This window comes from Lynx canadensis, chromosome C1 (assembly GCF_007474595.2).
Source record: "Lynx canadensis isolate LIC74 chromosome C1, mLynCan4.pri.v2, whole genome shotgun sequence".
NCBI classification, from domain to species: Eukaryota; Metazoa; Chordata; class Mammalia; order Carnivora; family Felidae; genus Lynx; species Lynx canadensis.
This window is the reverse complement of record NC_044310.1, coordinates 141927355-141941634: the sequence shown is the minus strand read 5'-3', so window position 1 is coordinate 141941634 and position 14280 is coordinate 141927355. Positions and strand designations below refer to the sequence as shown.

General features: G+C 40.4%; 1 protein-coding gene across 1 annotated transcript in view; it reads left to right on the top strand.

Moving 5' to 3' along the window:
• The window catches only part of CACNB4 (calcium voltage-gated channel auxiliary subunit beta 4), a 256351-nt gene that overhangs the window by 203298 nt on the left and 38773 nt on the right, over positions 1-14280 (top strand). The window contains exons 5-9 of the mRNA XM_030326909.1: positions 6987-7117; positions 10003-10079; positions 11611-11630; positions 11853-11933; positions 13244-13302. Coding sequence (XP_030182769.1) covers positions 6987-7117; positions 10003-10079; positions 11611-11630; positions 11853-11933; positions 13244-13302 — 368 coding nt within the window. The remainder of the gene's footprint in view (positions 1-6986; positions 7118-10002; positions 10080-11610; positions 11631-11852; positions 11934-13243; positions 13303-14280) is intronic.

Below are 14280 nucleotides of genomic sequence, written 5' to 3'. Positions count from 1 at the left end.
CAAGATCTCATTTCTTTTAATTGTCGAGTAATATTCCATATTGTGTGTGTGTATATGTGTGTGTGTGTGTGTGTGTGTGTGTGTGTGTGTGTGTGTGTGTATACCACATCTTCTTTATACATTCATCCATCAATGGACATTTGGGCTCTTTCCATACTTTGGCTATTGTTGATAGCAGTGCTATAAACATTGGGGTGCATGTGTCCCTTTGAAACAGCACACCTGTATCCCTTGGATAATGCCTAGTAGTGCAATTGCTGGGTCGTAGGGTAGTTCTATTTTTCATTTTTTGAGGAACCTCCATACTGTTTTCCAGAGTGGCTGCACCAGTTTACATTCCCACCAGCAGTGCAAAAGAGATCCTCTCTCTCCCATCCTTGCCAACATCTGTTGTTGCCTGAGTTATTAATGTAGCCATTCTGACAGGTGTGAGGTGGTATCTCATTGTGGTTTTGATTTGTATTTCCCTGATGATGAGTGATGTTGAGCATTTTCTCATGTGTTGTTTGGATGTCTTCTTTGAAGAAGTGTCTATTCGTGTCTTTTGCCCATTTCTTCACTGGATTATTTATTTCTTGGGTGTTGAGTTTGATAAGTTCTTTATAGATTTTGGATACTAACCCTTTATCTGATATGTCATTTGCAAATATCTTCTCCCATTCTGTCGGTTGCCTTTTAGTTTTACTGATTGTTTCCTTTGCTGTGTAGAAGCTTTTTATTTTGATGGTTTGAGGTCCCAATAGTTCATTTTTGCTTTTGTTTCCCTTGCCTCTGGAGACGTGTTGAGTAAGAAGTTGCTGTGGCCGAGGTCAAAGAGGTTTTTGCCTGCTTTCTCCTCGAGGATTTTGATGGCTTCCTGTCTTACATTGAGGTCTTTCATCCATTTTGTGTTGATTTTTGTGTATGGTGTAAGAAAGTGGTCCAGGTTCATTTTTCTAAATGTTGCTGTCCAGTTTTCTCAGCACCATTTGCTGAAGCGATTGTCTTTATTCCATTGGATATTCTTTCCTGCTTTGTCAAAGATTAGTTGGCCATATGTTTGTGGGTCTATTTCTGGGTTCTCTATTCTGTCCCATTGATCTGAGTATCTGTTTTTGTGCCTCCCCCCAAATTTTTTTATTGTTTATTCGTTTTTGAGAGAAAGAGAGAGTGTGTGTGAATGGGGAAGGGGCAGAGAGAGAGGGAGACACAGAATCCGAAGCAGGCTCCAGGCTCTGAGCTGTCAGCACAGATCCCAACGCAGGGCTCAAACTCATGAACCATAAGATCATGACCTGAGGCAAAGTCGGAAGCTTAACCCACTGAGCCACACAGGCGCCCCTGTTTTTTAGTTTTTTTAAACAGGGAAGATTTCAGCATGTTTCCCATGCTGAGATAATGAACCTAGTGAAATATATTGGATGGAAAAACCATCACTGATTGAATGAGGGGCTGGGATGGGCAGCGGTGGGGGGGTGGTGAGGATGGCATCTGGGAGATGGTCACAAGAACTAGGTCAAGTCAGGAGCACAGTCTTGCCTTTCTTGTTCTGCACAGGACTTCCCAGTTGGACTCAGGGGCTTAACATCGGAGGGCATATAGGCTTGCTGGTCTCCAGTGACACTGCTTAGAGGGAGGTGTTAGAAACTGGGTCTTAGAAAAGAGTGTACAGGGGGAACAGTAAAGTGAAACAGGAGTGTGGTCAACATAAACCTATCACTCCAGGTTGCTGAGATACCTGCACTTATCCCACAGTCTAAAACGTGATGTGTACGCTAACTATGTAACAATTTAGAAAATCATTGTCTTTGAAACTCTGCATTCTAGGGGCACTTGTACCCCAATGTTTATAGCAGCACTCTCAACAATAGCCAAATTATGGAAAGAGCCTAAATGTCCATCAACTGATGAATGGATAAAGAAATTGTGGTTTATATACACAATGGAGTACTACGTGGCAATGAGAAAGAATGAAATATGGCCCTTTGTAGCAACGTGGATGGAACTAGAGAGTGTGATGCTAAGTGAAATAAGCCATACAGAGAAAGACAGATACCATATGTTTTCACTCTTATGTGGATCCTGAGAAACTTAACAGAAACCCATGGGAGAGGGGAAAGAAAAAAACAAAAGGTTAGAGTGGGAGAGAGCCAAAGCATAAGAGACTCTTAAAAACTGTGAACAAACTGAGGGTTGATGGGGGCGTGGGAGGGCGGGGAGGGTAGGTGATGGGTATTGAGGAGGGAATCTTTTGGGATGAGCACTGGGTGTTGTATGGAAACCAATTTGACAATAAATTTCATTAAAAAAAAAAGAAACTCTGCATTCTAAGATGGCATTATTGACACCAAGACGTACATAGTTTTAACATTTTAACCACTTGATAGCAAGTAGGTCAAACATCTGGATGTCTACAGATGTCTCTCTTTGCTGTGCCCATGTGAGCTGGCTGAGGGTCTACATTTGTTCCTTTGTTAAGTTACTCGTTCAAGATATAGTTCTTGAACATTTAGTATATGCCAAGCCCTGGCAGATGTTGTCTGACAGCTATAAAAAAAGCAGACAGATTTCCTTTCCTCATGGACTTAAATTCTAGTGGGGAGACAGATAATGAATAAATACTTCCAAATTGTGTCTTTGGGGAAAAAATGAAGCAGATGCTAAAAAAAATTAAAATATAGGGATGAGGAGGTTATATGTACTTTTAAATACAGAGGTGACCAGAGAAGGCCTTTTAAAGAACAGGACTGTTAAGCAGACACCTGAGGGATGAAGAGGAGCCAGCATTAAAACGATTAAAAGGAGGCCTTCTAGGGAAAGGAAACACTATGTGCAAAGGCCCTGTAGTAGGAAAATAGCCTGGCACAATCAGTTAACTAGAAGAAGGCCATATGGCTGGAATGGAATGCAATAAACAAGGGACCTAGTACTAGGAGACAGTTATAGAACTAAGTGGGGCACAGGTCAAGGAGAACCTTAAAAGTGATCATGAGACCAGATTTTATTCTAAGTGGAATGAGAAGCCATTGAAGACTTTTTTTTTTTTAATGTTTACTTATGTTTGAGAGACAGAGAGAAAGGGAGACGCAGTGCGGGCAGGGGAGGGGCCGGGTGAGAGGGAGACATAGAATCCAAAGCAGGCTTCAGGCTCTGAGCTGTCAGCACAGGGCCCGATGTGGGGCCCAAACTCACGAACGGTGAGATCATGACCTGAACCGAAGTTGGACACTTAACCGACTGAGCCACCCAGGCGCCCCACCATTAAAAACTTTAAAAGCAGAAGAATGGGTTGAATTTATTATTTTTTTAAAGCTACTCTGATTGTTATAGAGACCACGGATTGGAGTGGGATAAGTATGGAATCAGGGAGCCCATTAGAACCATTCTCAGTGAGAGATAATGGAATTGAGCCAGCATTACAGCAGTGAGATGGAAAGAAGTAGACAGATTTGAGATCTATTGCAGACATTCAATGAAGAGTGCTGGTGATGGGTCAGGTGTAGAAACTAAGATTGAGGGAGAAATCCAGCATGATCAAGGAAATCAAGGTTTATGAATTGATCAATGGGGATGGAGATGATGAGGGTGGGAAGAGGACAGATGAGGAGTGGACATCTCAATGGAGATATCAAGTAGAAGTTAGATATAAGAATCTGGAGCTCCAAGGAAAAAAGTTGGGCCAAAGATGTAAATTTAGATCATTAGTTTGTGTGGGTCAATGATCAAAGTCACTTAAGGGAGATTAGAGGGAGAAGAGAAGGCAGCCGGGCATCAAACCCGAAGGAATTCCATTCTGCAGAGGTGGGCTATGTGAAATGACTCAACAAATAAGGAAACTGAAAAGGAGAAGCCTGAGATACAGGACGAAAACCAGGACAGAGCGATACGTAGACATCAAGAGAGGAGTGTGTACAAAAGGAGGAAGAAGTCAGCCGTAGTGAATGGTGTCACACGTTGCCTAAGATGAGGAGCGAGGAACGAACGTTGGATCGGCAACATGGTGGTCAGTGGCATGGAAGTCACTGGGACCATGGTCTGGAAGCCAAATGAAAGGGGATGAAGTGGGAAGGGGGTTAGGAAGTATGTTTAGTAAACATAGACCATGCTTTCAAGGAAGCTGACACAGACCAGGTAGTGGACTGAGGAGGATGTGAAATCAAAAGAGGTTTTCTTTGAGAGAGAAGCACTTGGAGCATCTGCACAGGCTGATATTAACAAACAGAGGGAAAGGTTGATGGGAAAGGAAAGATAGGCAATGGAGTAAAGTTTTTGGGGAGGCAAGAAGGGTGGGATCCAGACCCTGAATAGGGGAGAGAGATTTTTGACAGCAGGGTATCCACTTACTTATTGTAACATGCAGGGAAAGGATGGGTGAAGGCACAGACAGTTCAGAGCCTTGGTAACAGGAAGCTGGGGTAGCATTGACTTGATGGGTAACAGGAAGCTGGGGTGGCATAGATTTGATGGCTTCTGCATTCTCAAGGTGTATGTGGTGAGGATATCCATATTTGCCTAGTAGACGGGGACTCTCAGCCTGAAACATGTGCCCCAGCCTCTGAATGGTTAAGTTGATTGTCTCACCGTTTCCACCAAAAATGACCAAACCATGTTCATTAGTCACTAACACCCCTTGCTTCAAAGGAGAACCAGAATTTTAAAAGGTAAGAGGTTCTCACATATTTTATCCATACCCACAAACACCTGCATTCCAATCTTGCTGTAATTTATTGCTTTCCTCCATGCCATCAATATTCTCCATTTGTCTCGTTGGTTGCTTTTTGATCTACATGTCCCTTGATCAGTGACTTTCTCTTCACACAGGCAGGTGGATGGATGGTATTGAGCTTGTAATCCTATGTGGATTAGAGCCACTTGTTTTCAGAGCTTGCGATAGCAGATAAGAAAACATCTTAGAAAGAGAAAGTGCTAATCATGTTAGGGAGATGAAAATGAGAAGGACTGGAGCAACACTAAGGTGACCTCCCCAGAACGCTGGCACAAGCTCCTGGAACATCCACATTTGCACACATTTGTGTAATCAGGTTGTAGCCTCCTCTCTCTTCTGTCATCTAGAAAGCCATCTCTCATGCACTGTTTTAAACGCTTTTTTCAGTAATGAGAAGCTTAACCTTAAAGAAAAGCTACAGTTCTGCTTATCACATACACCAAATGACGAGTGTGTTAAGCTCCTGAATGTACTTAGCAACTTCCCGCCCGGTAGCTCAAAGAATTTTTCATTTACGTTGAGCCAGATTATCACCGAGCTTTCGCTGTTTCCTAGAACTAGGCTAAAACAGGTTGGGAAGTTGCCATTAACCATTTCAGGAAGCCCTTTAAGGTCACTTGGGTATCATTTAATAAATTAGCGTTCTAGCAGGCTCAGTTAAAGTTCAGGAAATAACTTAAACCCTAGGACACTCTGACTCATAGTCTGCTTTGTCCCCACCACAATAAGATTTGAATTCCAGACCTGTGCACCAAAGATTCTAAAAGGGCTCTCTTGCCTTTTGTTAATTCCAAAATAAACAGGCCTGTTATTTCAGCCCTGTTATCCTGAAATAAAAGATGGGAAGATAGAAAAACCACGACTTAGATTGTTCAAGATTTTATATTAGGTAAACTCACATTTCTTCAGTGCAGTCTCGTACTACATGCTATGCATGCCTCATGTAGGAGCTGTGTGCATAATAAAGGCCAAATCCCTAAGGCATATCATTTTGCTTTTGAGTGTGAGGCTGTTGCTGAGAATTACTCAAAGCTATGCAGAATTTCATGCTGCAGTGAGTTAATGAAACCATCCATTCCTCCTTCACAGTGTATCAATGTCATATACACATAAATTTCCCTTTTCTCTGAGCTAAGCAAAGTGTACTACATATAGTTTTTCATTTTGAAAAAAAGCAGATACTTTTTAGATCAAAAAGAGAATTACCTTGCCCCACGCTGATGAAGACAAGAGTTTTTGGAATCATCTCTGGAGGATGTAAACAATAGGACTGATACCTGCATTCTAAAAATCATCTACCTGAAACCTTCCTTTGAGGCAGGTGGCTTGGATTAAATATACCTTCTGATTTAGGCTCCAACAAATCTGTATTTCCAAATACAATTTTGCTGACCCACCGAATAGGATCACGTTCACAGGGTCTTACCCCATATTGTCTGAAGCAGTTGTGTGGGTTTGTTTTCTGAATTTATGTGTCATGGAACTTTATTGAAATGGAAATCCTGGTTTTTCTATTGAACTTCAGGCCATCTGGAGATTATTTCAAAAATTCCACATATATACAATATACTTCTTTTGTAAGAGTAACCTTTTTCAGCAGATAGTGAGATGGACCTTAGTTTGTAAACCAGTGTTTGGAAGATTACAGTTCTCCAATGAGAGTAGATTACAGACAATATTGTGGAATCTTTACCTGAAACTTTTCAACAAATAACAGACAGTTGAGTGTATTTCATCTCAGACTTGTCTGTCTTGTTCTCCAGGGTTCCAATTACATCGATGCATAATTATCCCTATACTATCTATTCCTTAAGACTTGGCTAGGGCTTCTTGACAAGGACCAAAGGAATCCAAAGATTAGGACCCAACTTTAGTCCAGGGATTGGAAAACTGTGGCCTGCAGGCTGATTAGAGCCTGCTGTCTTTTTTGGAAAGAAAAGGTTAACTGAACCATAGCAAATGCTTATTTGTTTACGTATTGTCTATAGCCACTAACATGTGACAGTAGCAGATTTAAGTAGTTGCACTAGAAACCATGTGACCTCCAAAGCCTAAAATATTTACTATCTGGGCCTTTAGATACAAAGGTTGTAGACTTTGGCTTTAGTCGATACATGTTCTGATATGTATAACATAGTATAATATAATGTAGTGTGTATATATAATATAGTATAGTATAATGTAAAGAGTATTTTTGGTTCTTCTCACCCCCAGAAATTAATTAATGGAATGTGAAGATAAGTGAATTACTATTGATAGCAGTTTTATTTCTGCATTCCAGAAATACAACAATGATTGGTGGATAGGAAGACTGGTGAAAGAGGGCTGTGAGATTGGCTTCATCCCAAGTCCACTTAGACTGGAGAATATACGGATTCAGCAAGAACAAAAAAGGGGACGTTTTCACGGAGGGTAAGGCTCCTTCCTTCTTAGAAACTTATTTTGGGAGGTGAGTAGAAAAATAAGATGTTTTCAAGTTTTCTCATCAGGTTAAATATGTATGCTTTGAGAATAAAAGGTACTTTTCTGTATGTGAGGTGTTTCTGACATTGACACAGAGGGGTTTCAGAGAGTTCATTCTCCCCACTGCATGCTAAAGTCTCACCTCATTGGCATCACCATGAATTCCACAGCGGAGATTTTTCTGTGGCCTCAGCAAACCCTGCTTGGAGATTAAGGTCTCCTCCGAGATGGTCACGGGGCATTCTTTCTCAGTACAGTAAGTGGGAACCTGACCTGACCTGGCATCAGGGCTCTTCCTGGTTAACTTTCAGAGACCCTCTCTCAAGCGGGCATGTAATGCAGTGGTACATATGGTACCATCCCAGGGCTAGAGGTTGCCTCCACCCCACGGCATCTACCGTCTCTTGATAATGGAGTGAAGATTCTGTCTAACTTCAGATGAATCAACCTGTAGTACACTAAAGAAATAGCTACAAAAATCTCAGAGTGCAGGTGTTTGTAGGTCCCAAGGATACAAACAAAGCCTGAGAAAAGAGAAATCAGAATCATCCTGAGCCTGCTTATATTGAGAACCTACAATGAAGCATGAATTTAATAAGTTATCATTTTTTGAAAGACCTAAAATAGAAGCAGTTCTTTCTCTTGACTCTCACTTCCTTTTTCTGTTGGATCCTTTTCTGCTTCAAAAACTCCTGTGTTCTTAAGGGGCCCTTTGCCTTTGTCTTAATGGGAACTTCTTAATTATGATAAAACATCACAAAAGTACAGTGAGCCCCACTTTTTTTTTTAAGGTTATTTTATTTTATTTTTTTTTATTTTTTATTTTTTTTATATATATGAAATTTATTGACAAATTGGTTTCCATACAACACCCAGTGCTCATCCCAAAAGGTGCCCTCCTCAATACCCATCACCCACCCTCCCCTCCCTCCCACCCCCCATCAACCCTCAGTTTGTTCTCAGTTTTTAACAGTCTCTTATGCTTTGGCTCTCTCCCACTCTAACCTCTTTTTTTTTTTTTCCTTCCCCTCCCCCATGGGTTCCTGTTAAGTTTCTCAGGATCCACATAAGAGTGAAACCATATGGTATCTGTCTTTCTCTGTATGGCTTATTTCACTTAGCATCACACTCTCCAGTTCCATCCACGTTGCTACAAAAGGCCATATTTCATTTTTTCTCATTGCCACGTAGTATTCCATTGTGTATATAAACCACAATTTCTTTATCCATTCATCTGTTGATGGACATTTAGAGCCCCACTTTTAATTGCCAATCTTCTTTAGTATATAACATGCCTGTAATATTATTAATTATTAATTCTTCTTATCCCTTCTTCTCTTGACTGTTTTGTCTCGATTGCTTCTCCTTAAATGCATGAGGAACACATGTTCCTGCTTTAGGACCTTTGCACCTGCTAGTTTTTTTTCTTATTGGAACACTTTGCTTCATATTTCCACCAGCTCATTCCTTCATCTGCTTCAGATCTTTGTTAAATATAATCTTTTCAGTGACCCCTTTTCTGCCACCATCTTTAAAATTGTACCCACTTCCCTTCCCTTACTTCCTATCTCTCTCCTTGACTTCATTTTCCCTATTGCAATTATTACTGTCAGAAATACTATGTATTTACCTGTTCATCTGTTTGATAGTGATATCTCCCACTAAAATCTGTCTCTGTGAGGAAGGGATTTTGTCTTTCCCCCCACTGTTGTATTCCTAGTTTCTAGAACAGTGGATACTCAATAAATATTTGTTGTATGATATAATAAATGAATTTTTATCATTTCCAAAATTGTTATTTTATTATTATTATTTTATTATGTTATGTACTTTTGAATAAAAGCTTTTTTTTTTTTTTTTGTGGCAGGCCAGGAGTAAAACCAAGAGCTCACAGACATGATCTTATACAACCCTGTGAGGTGTAACTTTTTCTGTAGATAGGGCAACTAAGGCTCAAAAACGTGAAATATGATGTGCCAAGTTACCACGACTAGTAAGGGGAAAAGCCAGGATGAGAAATTAGATAGTTCTGACCTAGGGACCATACTCTCAAGCATAAAAGGGAAGAACATTAGGAAGGTAGGCTCCCAAGGGACTCTGTGGGCTTCTGGGAAGCTTCCAAAGCAGCAAGAGGAGACTGATGGAACAATTGCCCAGTAGGTCACAACTAATGTTTTTTGTGACCAAATCCTTACCTTTTTTTTTTTAATTCTGTCTCCCATAAAATCACTTTAAAAATTCATTTTTAAAGTTTATTTTGAGAGAGAGCTCACACACGTGAGTAGGGGAGGGGCAGAGAGAGAGGGAGAGACAGAATCTCAGTCAGGCTTCGCACTATCGGTGTGGAGCCCAATGAGGGGCTCGAACCCAGAACAGTAAGATCATTACCTGAGTCAAAATCAAGAGTCAGATGCTTAACCAACTGAGCCATCCAGGCACCACCCAATAAAATCACTTTTAAAAGGAAATGTTTTTTTCTAGGTCTTACAGCTGTTTTGAGCTGTGTTTGACATCCGACTGGTGCATTGGTGACTGGTATTAAGCATCAGTTCACAAGAGTGTTTCTGTCAGTGATTTTTCTGCCTAATTTCTGTATTGAATAACTAGGAGAGATATTTTTGCATAGTATTTCCAGGTCCAGTTTGTTCTCCACCTTCTCTAAGAAATAGGTCAAAGAAAACATGTGGACAGATTCTTGAAGTTCTTCTCCGAGGCAGGATTTTGTGTGTTTTGAATTATTTAGTAGGATTTAGGCCAAAGAAAGCTTTGTACTCTCAAGTTCTATTTTCAAGGAATCTGGGGAATGAGTCCTAAGTTCCTTTTCTCTATCCTAGGAAATCCAGTGGAAATTCTTCTTCAAGTCTTGGAGAAATGGTATCAGGGACATTTCGAGCAACACCCACATCAACAGGTAAGGGTTTTAGGGGGTTTTTTAATGGAATGTTTTTTTTTTCCCCTTAGGATTTGAACATACACACAAGTAGTTTTACTAATTTGGAAATAATTTAAGGCTTTGATTTAAAAATTCTTCTACTTAACTCTTCATTGCTCATTTGCTTTCTATAGTAATTTGATTTGATTTAAAGGGTACTTGTGATACTAAAAATTCAAATCATTACAATCTGATTTTGAAAAATCTTGTTTACCCCCCAGAGCCAGTAACTGTCCATTGTGCAGACCAATCTGAAGCAAGTTCATTATTCCACCCAAGAACCCAACAGACTTTAAGATGGTGAAAGCCAATTAAAAAGAAAAAAAAAGTTGTAGACTCTGAAGAAAATGCTCTATTTCAGTCTCCATGGGGAACTTTAAGATGGTACAGCCTGGGCTGTGGAGACTGGAAAGGTTGAAGCAGAAAATGGGCCCAGATGACCTCATTTCTGTTTGGAAAGCAGATAACCAAGCCCTGGAATTAATGGAAATGAAGGGACAGTGGTGGTCCAATCAAGAGTTGTTATATATTTGATAATTATGGAGACATTCAAGCAGGAATTTTCCTTACACCACATTCCCTGACTCCTGTAGTCTAATTTGTTCTGGCCCAGAATTGATGCTGCATTAGGGCATCCAGTATTACCAACTCAGAAGGGCAAGTGTAAGGTCTAGCCTGGCCTACCGTAACTGCAGGAAACGGGATTGGTTCTGGAGTAGTGCTGAGTGCTGGGTCCTTGTTTGGGTGGATCTTTCCTCATATCCTGTGCTCTGAACTGAACTAGGTCTCTGGGTTGTCCCCAGATGGACCGGACCCACTTTGATGGCCAAACAAAACCAGTTTAAACAAAATCAGTTTAATCAGGTATCAAATGTATTTTGCCTCATCCCCATTTGTTGGACATTTAGGTCATTATAAACCTTGTTTACAAACAAGAAAGAACAGGAATAAATGGTTATAAATTTATTTGAAATTAAGAACAGCATAGTAGGAAAAATATGTCACTATCCTGGAAAGTAGGCAAAAACTTAACGAACACACAAAGGACTGCAGAATTTTCTCCTGGTTCATCAAAATTACAAATCCAAAAATAACTCCTGATTAAGGTGATGATCATTTTTACCCAAATCGTCGTTCTTAATTCCTTTTTATCAAATTGTATTTGTCCAAGTTGTTCTCAGCCACACTGTATGCTGTGTGTAGCAGGAAACAACCTATGGCCCATGGCTGGCCCAGAATTTCTAGTGTTTTCATGCAGTCCACCCTCCACACCCAACATGAAATCAGGATATAAGGTCATTTGTATGGGGAGAAGTTGTCTGTTTTTTCATTTGTCTTCAAAATTGTCTTGTCCAGAATGAAATAATAGAGTAGTTCTCCAAAGAGTGGGTAATAGTGACATGATGAGAATTATAGGGACAAATTGGTACTTTCTTCCATCTTTTAAAATCATGTACTATCATTTACAGAGATTACATATTTTGATATGGCTCTCATTGTTGTCTTTTAGCAAAACAGAAGCAAAAAGTGGTAAGTTGTGTTTCCTTTTTAAATCTTCCTTTAAGGTTTCTATCCGAACGTGCCTGCAATGTTCCATTTCAGTGACCCAAATGGCTATAAAATAAGGGATGAGCCTCCTTGGTGGGGACCTGTGGTAATCATTTTGTGCTCGACCTGAGAATTACGATGCTATGGCTTTTGAGAAAGCAGGCTTATCCTCATCTTGTCATGCTGTCCAATCATCTTTTTCAGACGGAGCACATCCCTCCTTATGATGTTGTGCCATCCATGCGTCCGGTGGTGTTAGTGGGGCCGTCACTGAAGGGTTATGAGGTACAAATACCAGTCTGTTATGCTTCAGTTCTTGATCAAGAACCTAGGAGACAGCCTTGGGAGCTTGCTCCTCTAGGGTCTGCTTACAGAGAGGTACCGATGGGGCCAATTCTCCACATGTGAAGGCGGGTGGCACAGCATGGGGCTCATGTGGCCCTTCACTCTTTCTTCCCTCTCTGGCACGCTTCTCTTCTTATATGTATCACTTTGTTTAGAAATACATCCCTTAAAACATTTATGATGGAAAGTTGTGGTCAAAGGTTTCCTCTGCATTAAATTCAAAGTGAAGGACTATGTAGCCTCAACCATTCCCGTTACTGTTGGAAATAATCAAGTATGGGAGCACCTGGCTGGCTCAGTGGTAGAGCATGCAACTCTTGATCTCAGGGTGGTGAGTTCAAGCCCCATGCTGTAGAACTTACGTAAAACTAAATAAATAAATACATAAATGCATAAATAAATAAATGAGTATGAACAGCACAAGAGAACAATGTAGGCAATCTTCCAGCAAACTTAAACCTTCAAAGCACCAACAAACCTCACCTTGCTGGGTGCTCAACATGATGCCATACCCCACCAAATATTTCTCTCATTTATTTCAAAGACACATAGAAGGGAAAAATTGTTCACGAAAGTATTAATGAACTTGTTCAGAGATTAAACAATACCATGTAAGAAGGAAAAGAGTGAAGGCTTTAGAAGTACTGTGTTTCAGGTGTTTCCATTTTGATTTCGTGCTAGCATAGATAAAACTAGGTGGGGTGGGACATTAAAATGTGTCTCCTTCCTTCCTCTCCCCCTTCCCTTCGCTTCTCAGTGGGGAATGTCCAAGGAAAAGCAGGCGAGTGATCTATAGGAACGGAGAATTTCTACCAGCATGCACAGACTAGCAGGTGGCCAAGCCCAGGGCTGGCCACAGGAGTTCTAGCTGGTCCTCACTGGAGGCAAGCACCCATTCGGGCGAGCCAAGGACAGGCAGCACTTGCGAGCAAAGCCAGCCTATTGTGGTCTCTTGGCTGCAATTCTATCACCTAATAAGGGAAGGGAGTCTGCCTTAGGTCTAGTGAACACTGCTGGCTCGTTCAACACCCTAGAGGACAACCAAGGGGGAAATTTGAGTAAGTGTAAGTGGTTAAGCATGAAAAACGCCTTCCAGGACAACCTGCCCTACCCCTCAGAGACAACAGGCTGTGTGAGGTCTTTGCTCAGACAAAGTGCCCTTCCCTTCCACCTCTCTCACTTTTGACTTCTCTCTCTCTCTGTCTCTCTGCGTGTGTTTGCCTCATTCTTTTTTTCTCACCTCTGCAAAGGTAACAGACATGATGCAGAAAGCCCTCTTTGATTTCCTGAAGCACAGGTTTGATGGGAGGTGAGACATACAGATGTTTTTGTATTTTTATTTTCCTTTAACCGAACGTGTATGATAAATTGATTTGTGGATCTGTGTTTCCAGCGATTGCAGAAGTTCTCTAATTAAAAGTTAACTCAGTATTCAGGGAAGAATATAATGAGAGAATTCTGAAGATATGAAGTTATGAAGTATAGCATTGAATCCCTAAGGGAGAAAGGACCTTGAGAAGGAAAATAACCCATTTGTTTTAATTAAATGTATGTGTTTGTCTTTATTTCCTTGCCTGTTAGTGAATTCATATCAAACTTATTTTTATGAAATATATTAATGAAAATATAGAATATTTTGATAAATGTGGTGGCTTGCTGGTCAAGCTGGTAGTAGCACTTGGGAACTGTGCGTGCATATGTTTGTGTGCTTGCATATGTTTGTGTGTGTGTGTGTGTGTGTGTGTGTGTGTGTATGTATGCATGTACTTGTGTATCATATGAAGGTGTAAAGTGCTGCGTTTTCTCAGAAGAAGAGTGCAAGAAATGTTTTCATCATAAACCTCCCTAAGTGACTACTTTGTAGAGAATAGTACTTGTTTGGATGCTTAGTTCTGGGTTCATTTCATCAGAAATCACCTTGTAGTTTGTTAGTGTATTTTGTATGTATCCTCTTATTCATACGGCTCAGTCTTTAGCCATCAAATAATTTTATCATTTAGGTTTTGTGAAAAACGTCTAGAAAGAGTTCCTGTGTTTCGCAGAGAAATGGAAAAAAGTCCATGTTGACTTGATACGATGTACTAAGCTCCTTTACAATGCAGAACACACTCCTTGTAAAAATAACATGCAAATATCGAAGACATAGTAGAAATGAAGAAAATGTACACAGTGTATACTGAGAAGTATGGTACATGCATCCAGCTTACCAAATATATTTTTTAAATAGCATCAAATACATTTTGAAAAATATGCTATTTTAAGGGAAAAAAGCAAACCATGCTTTGAG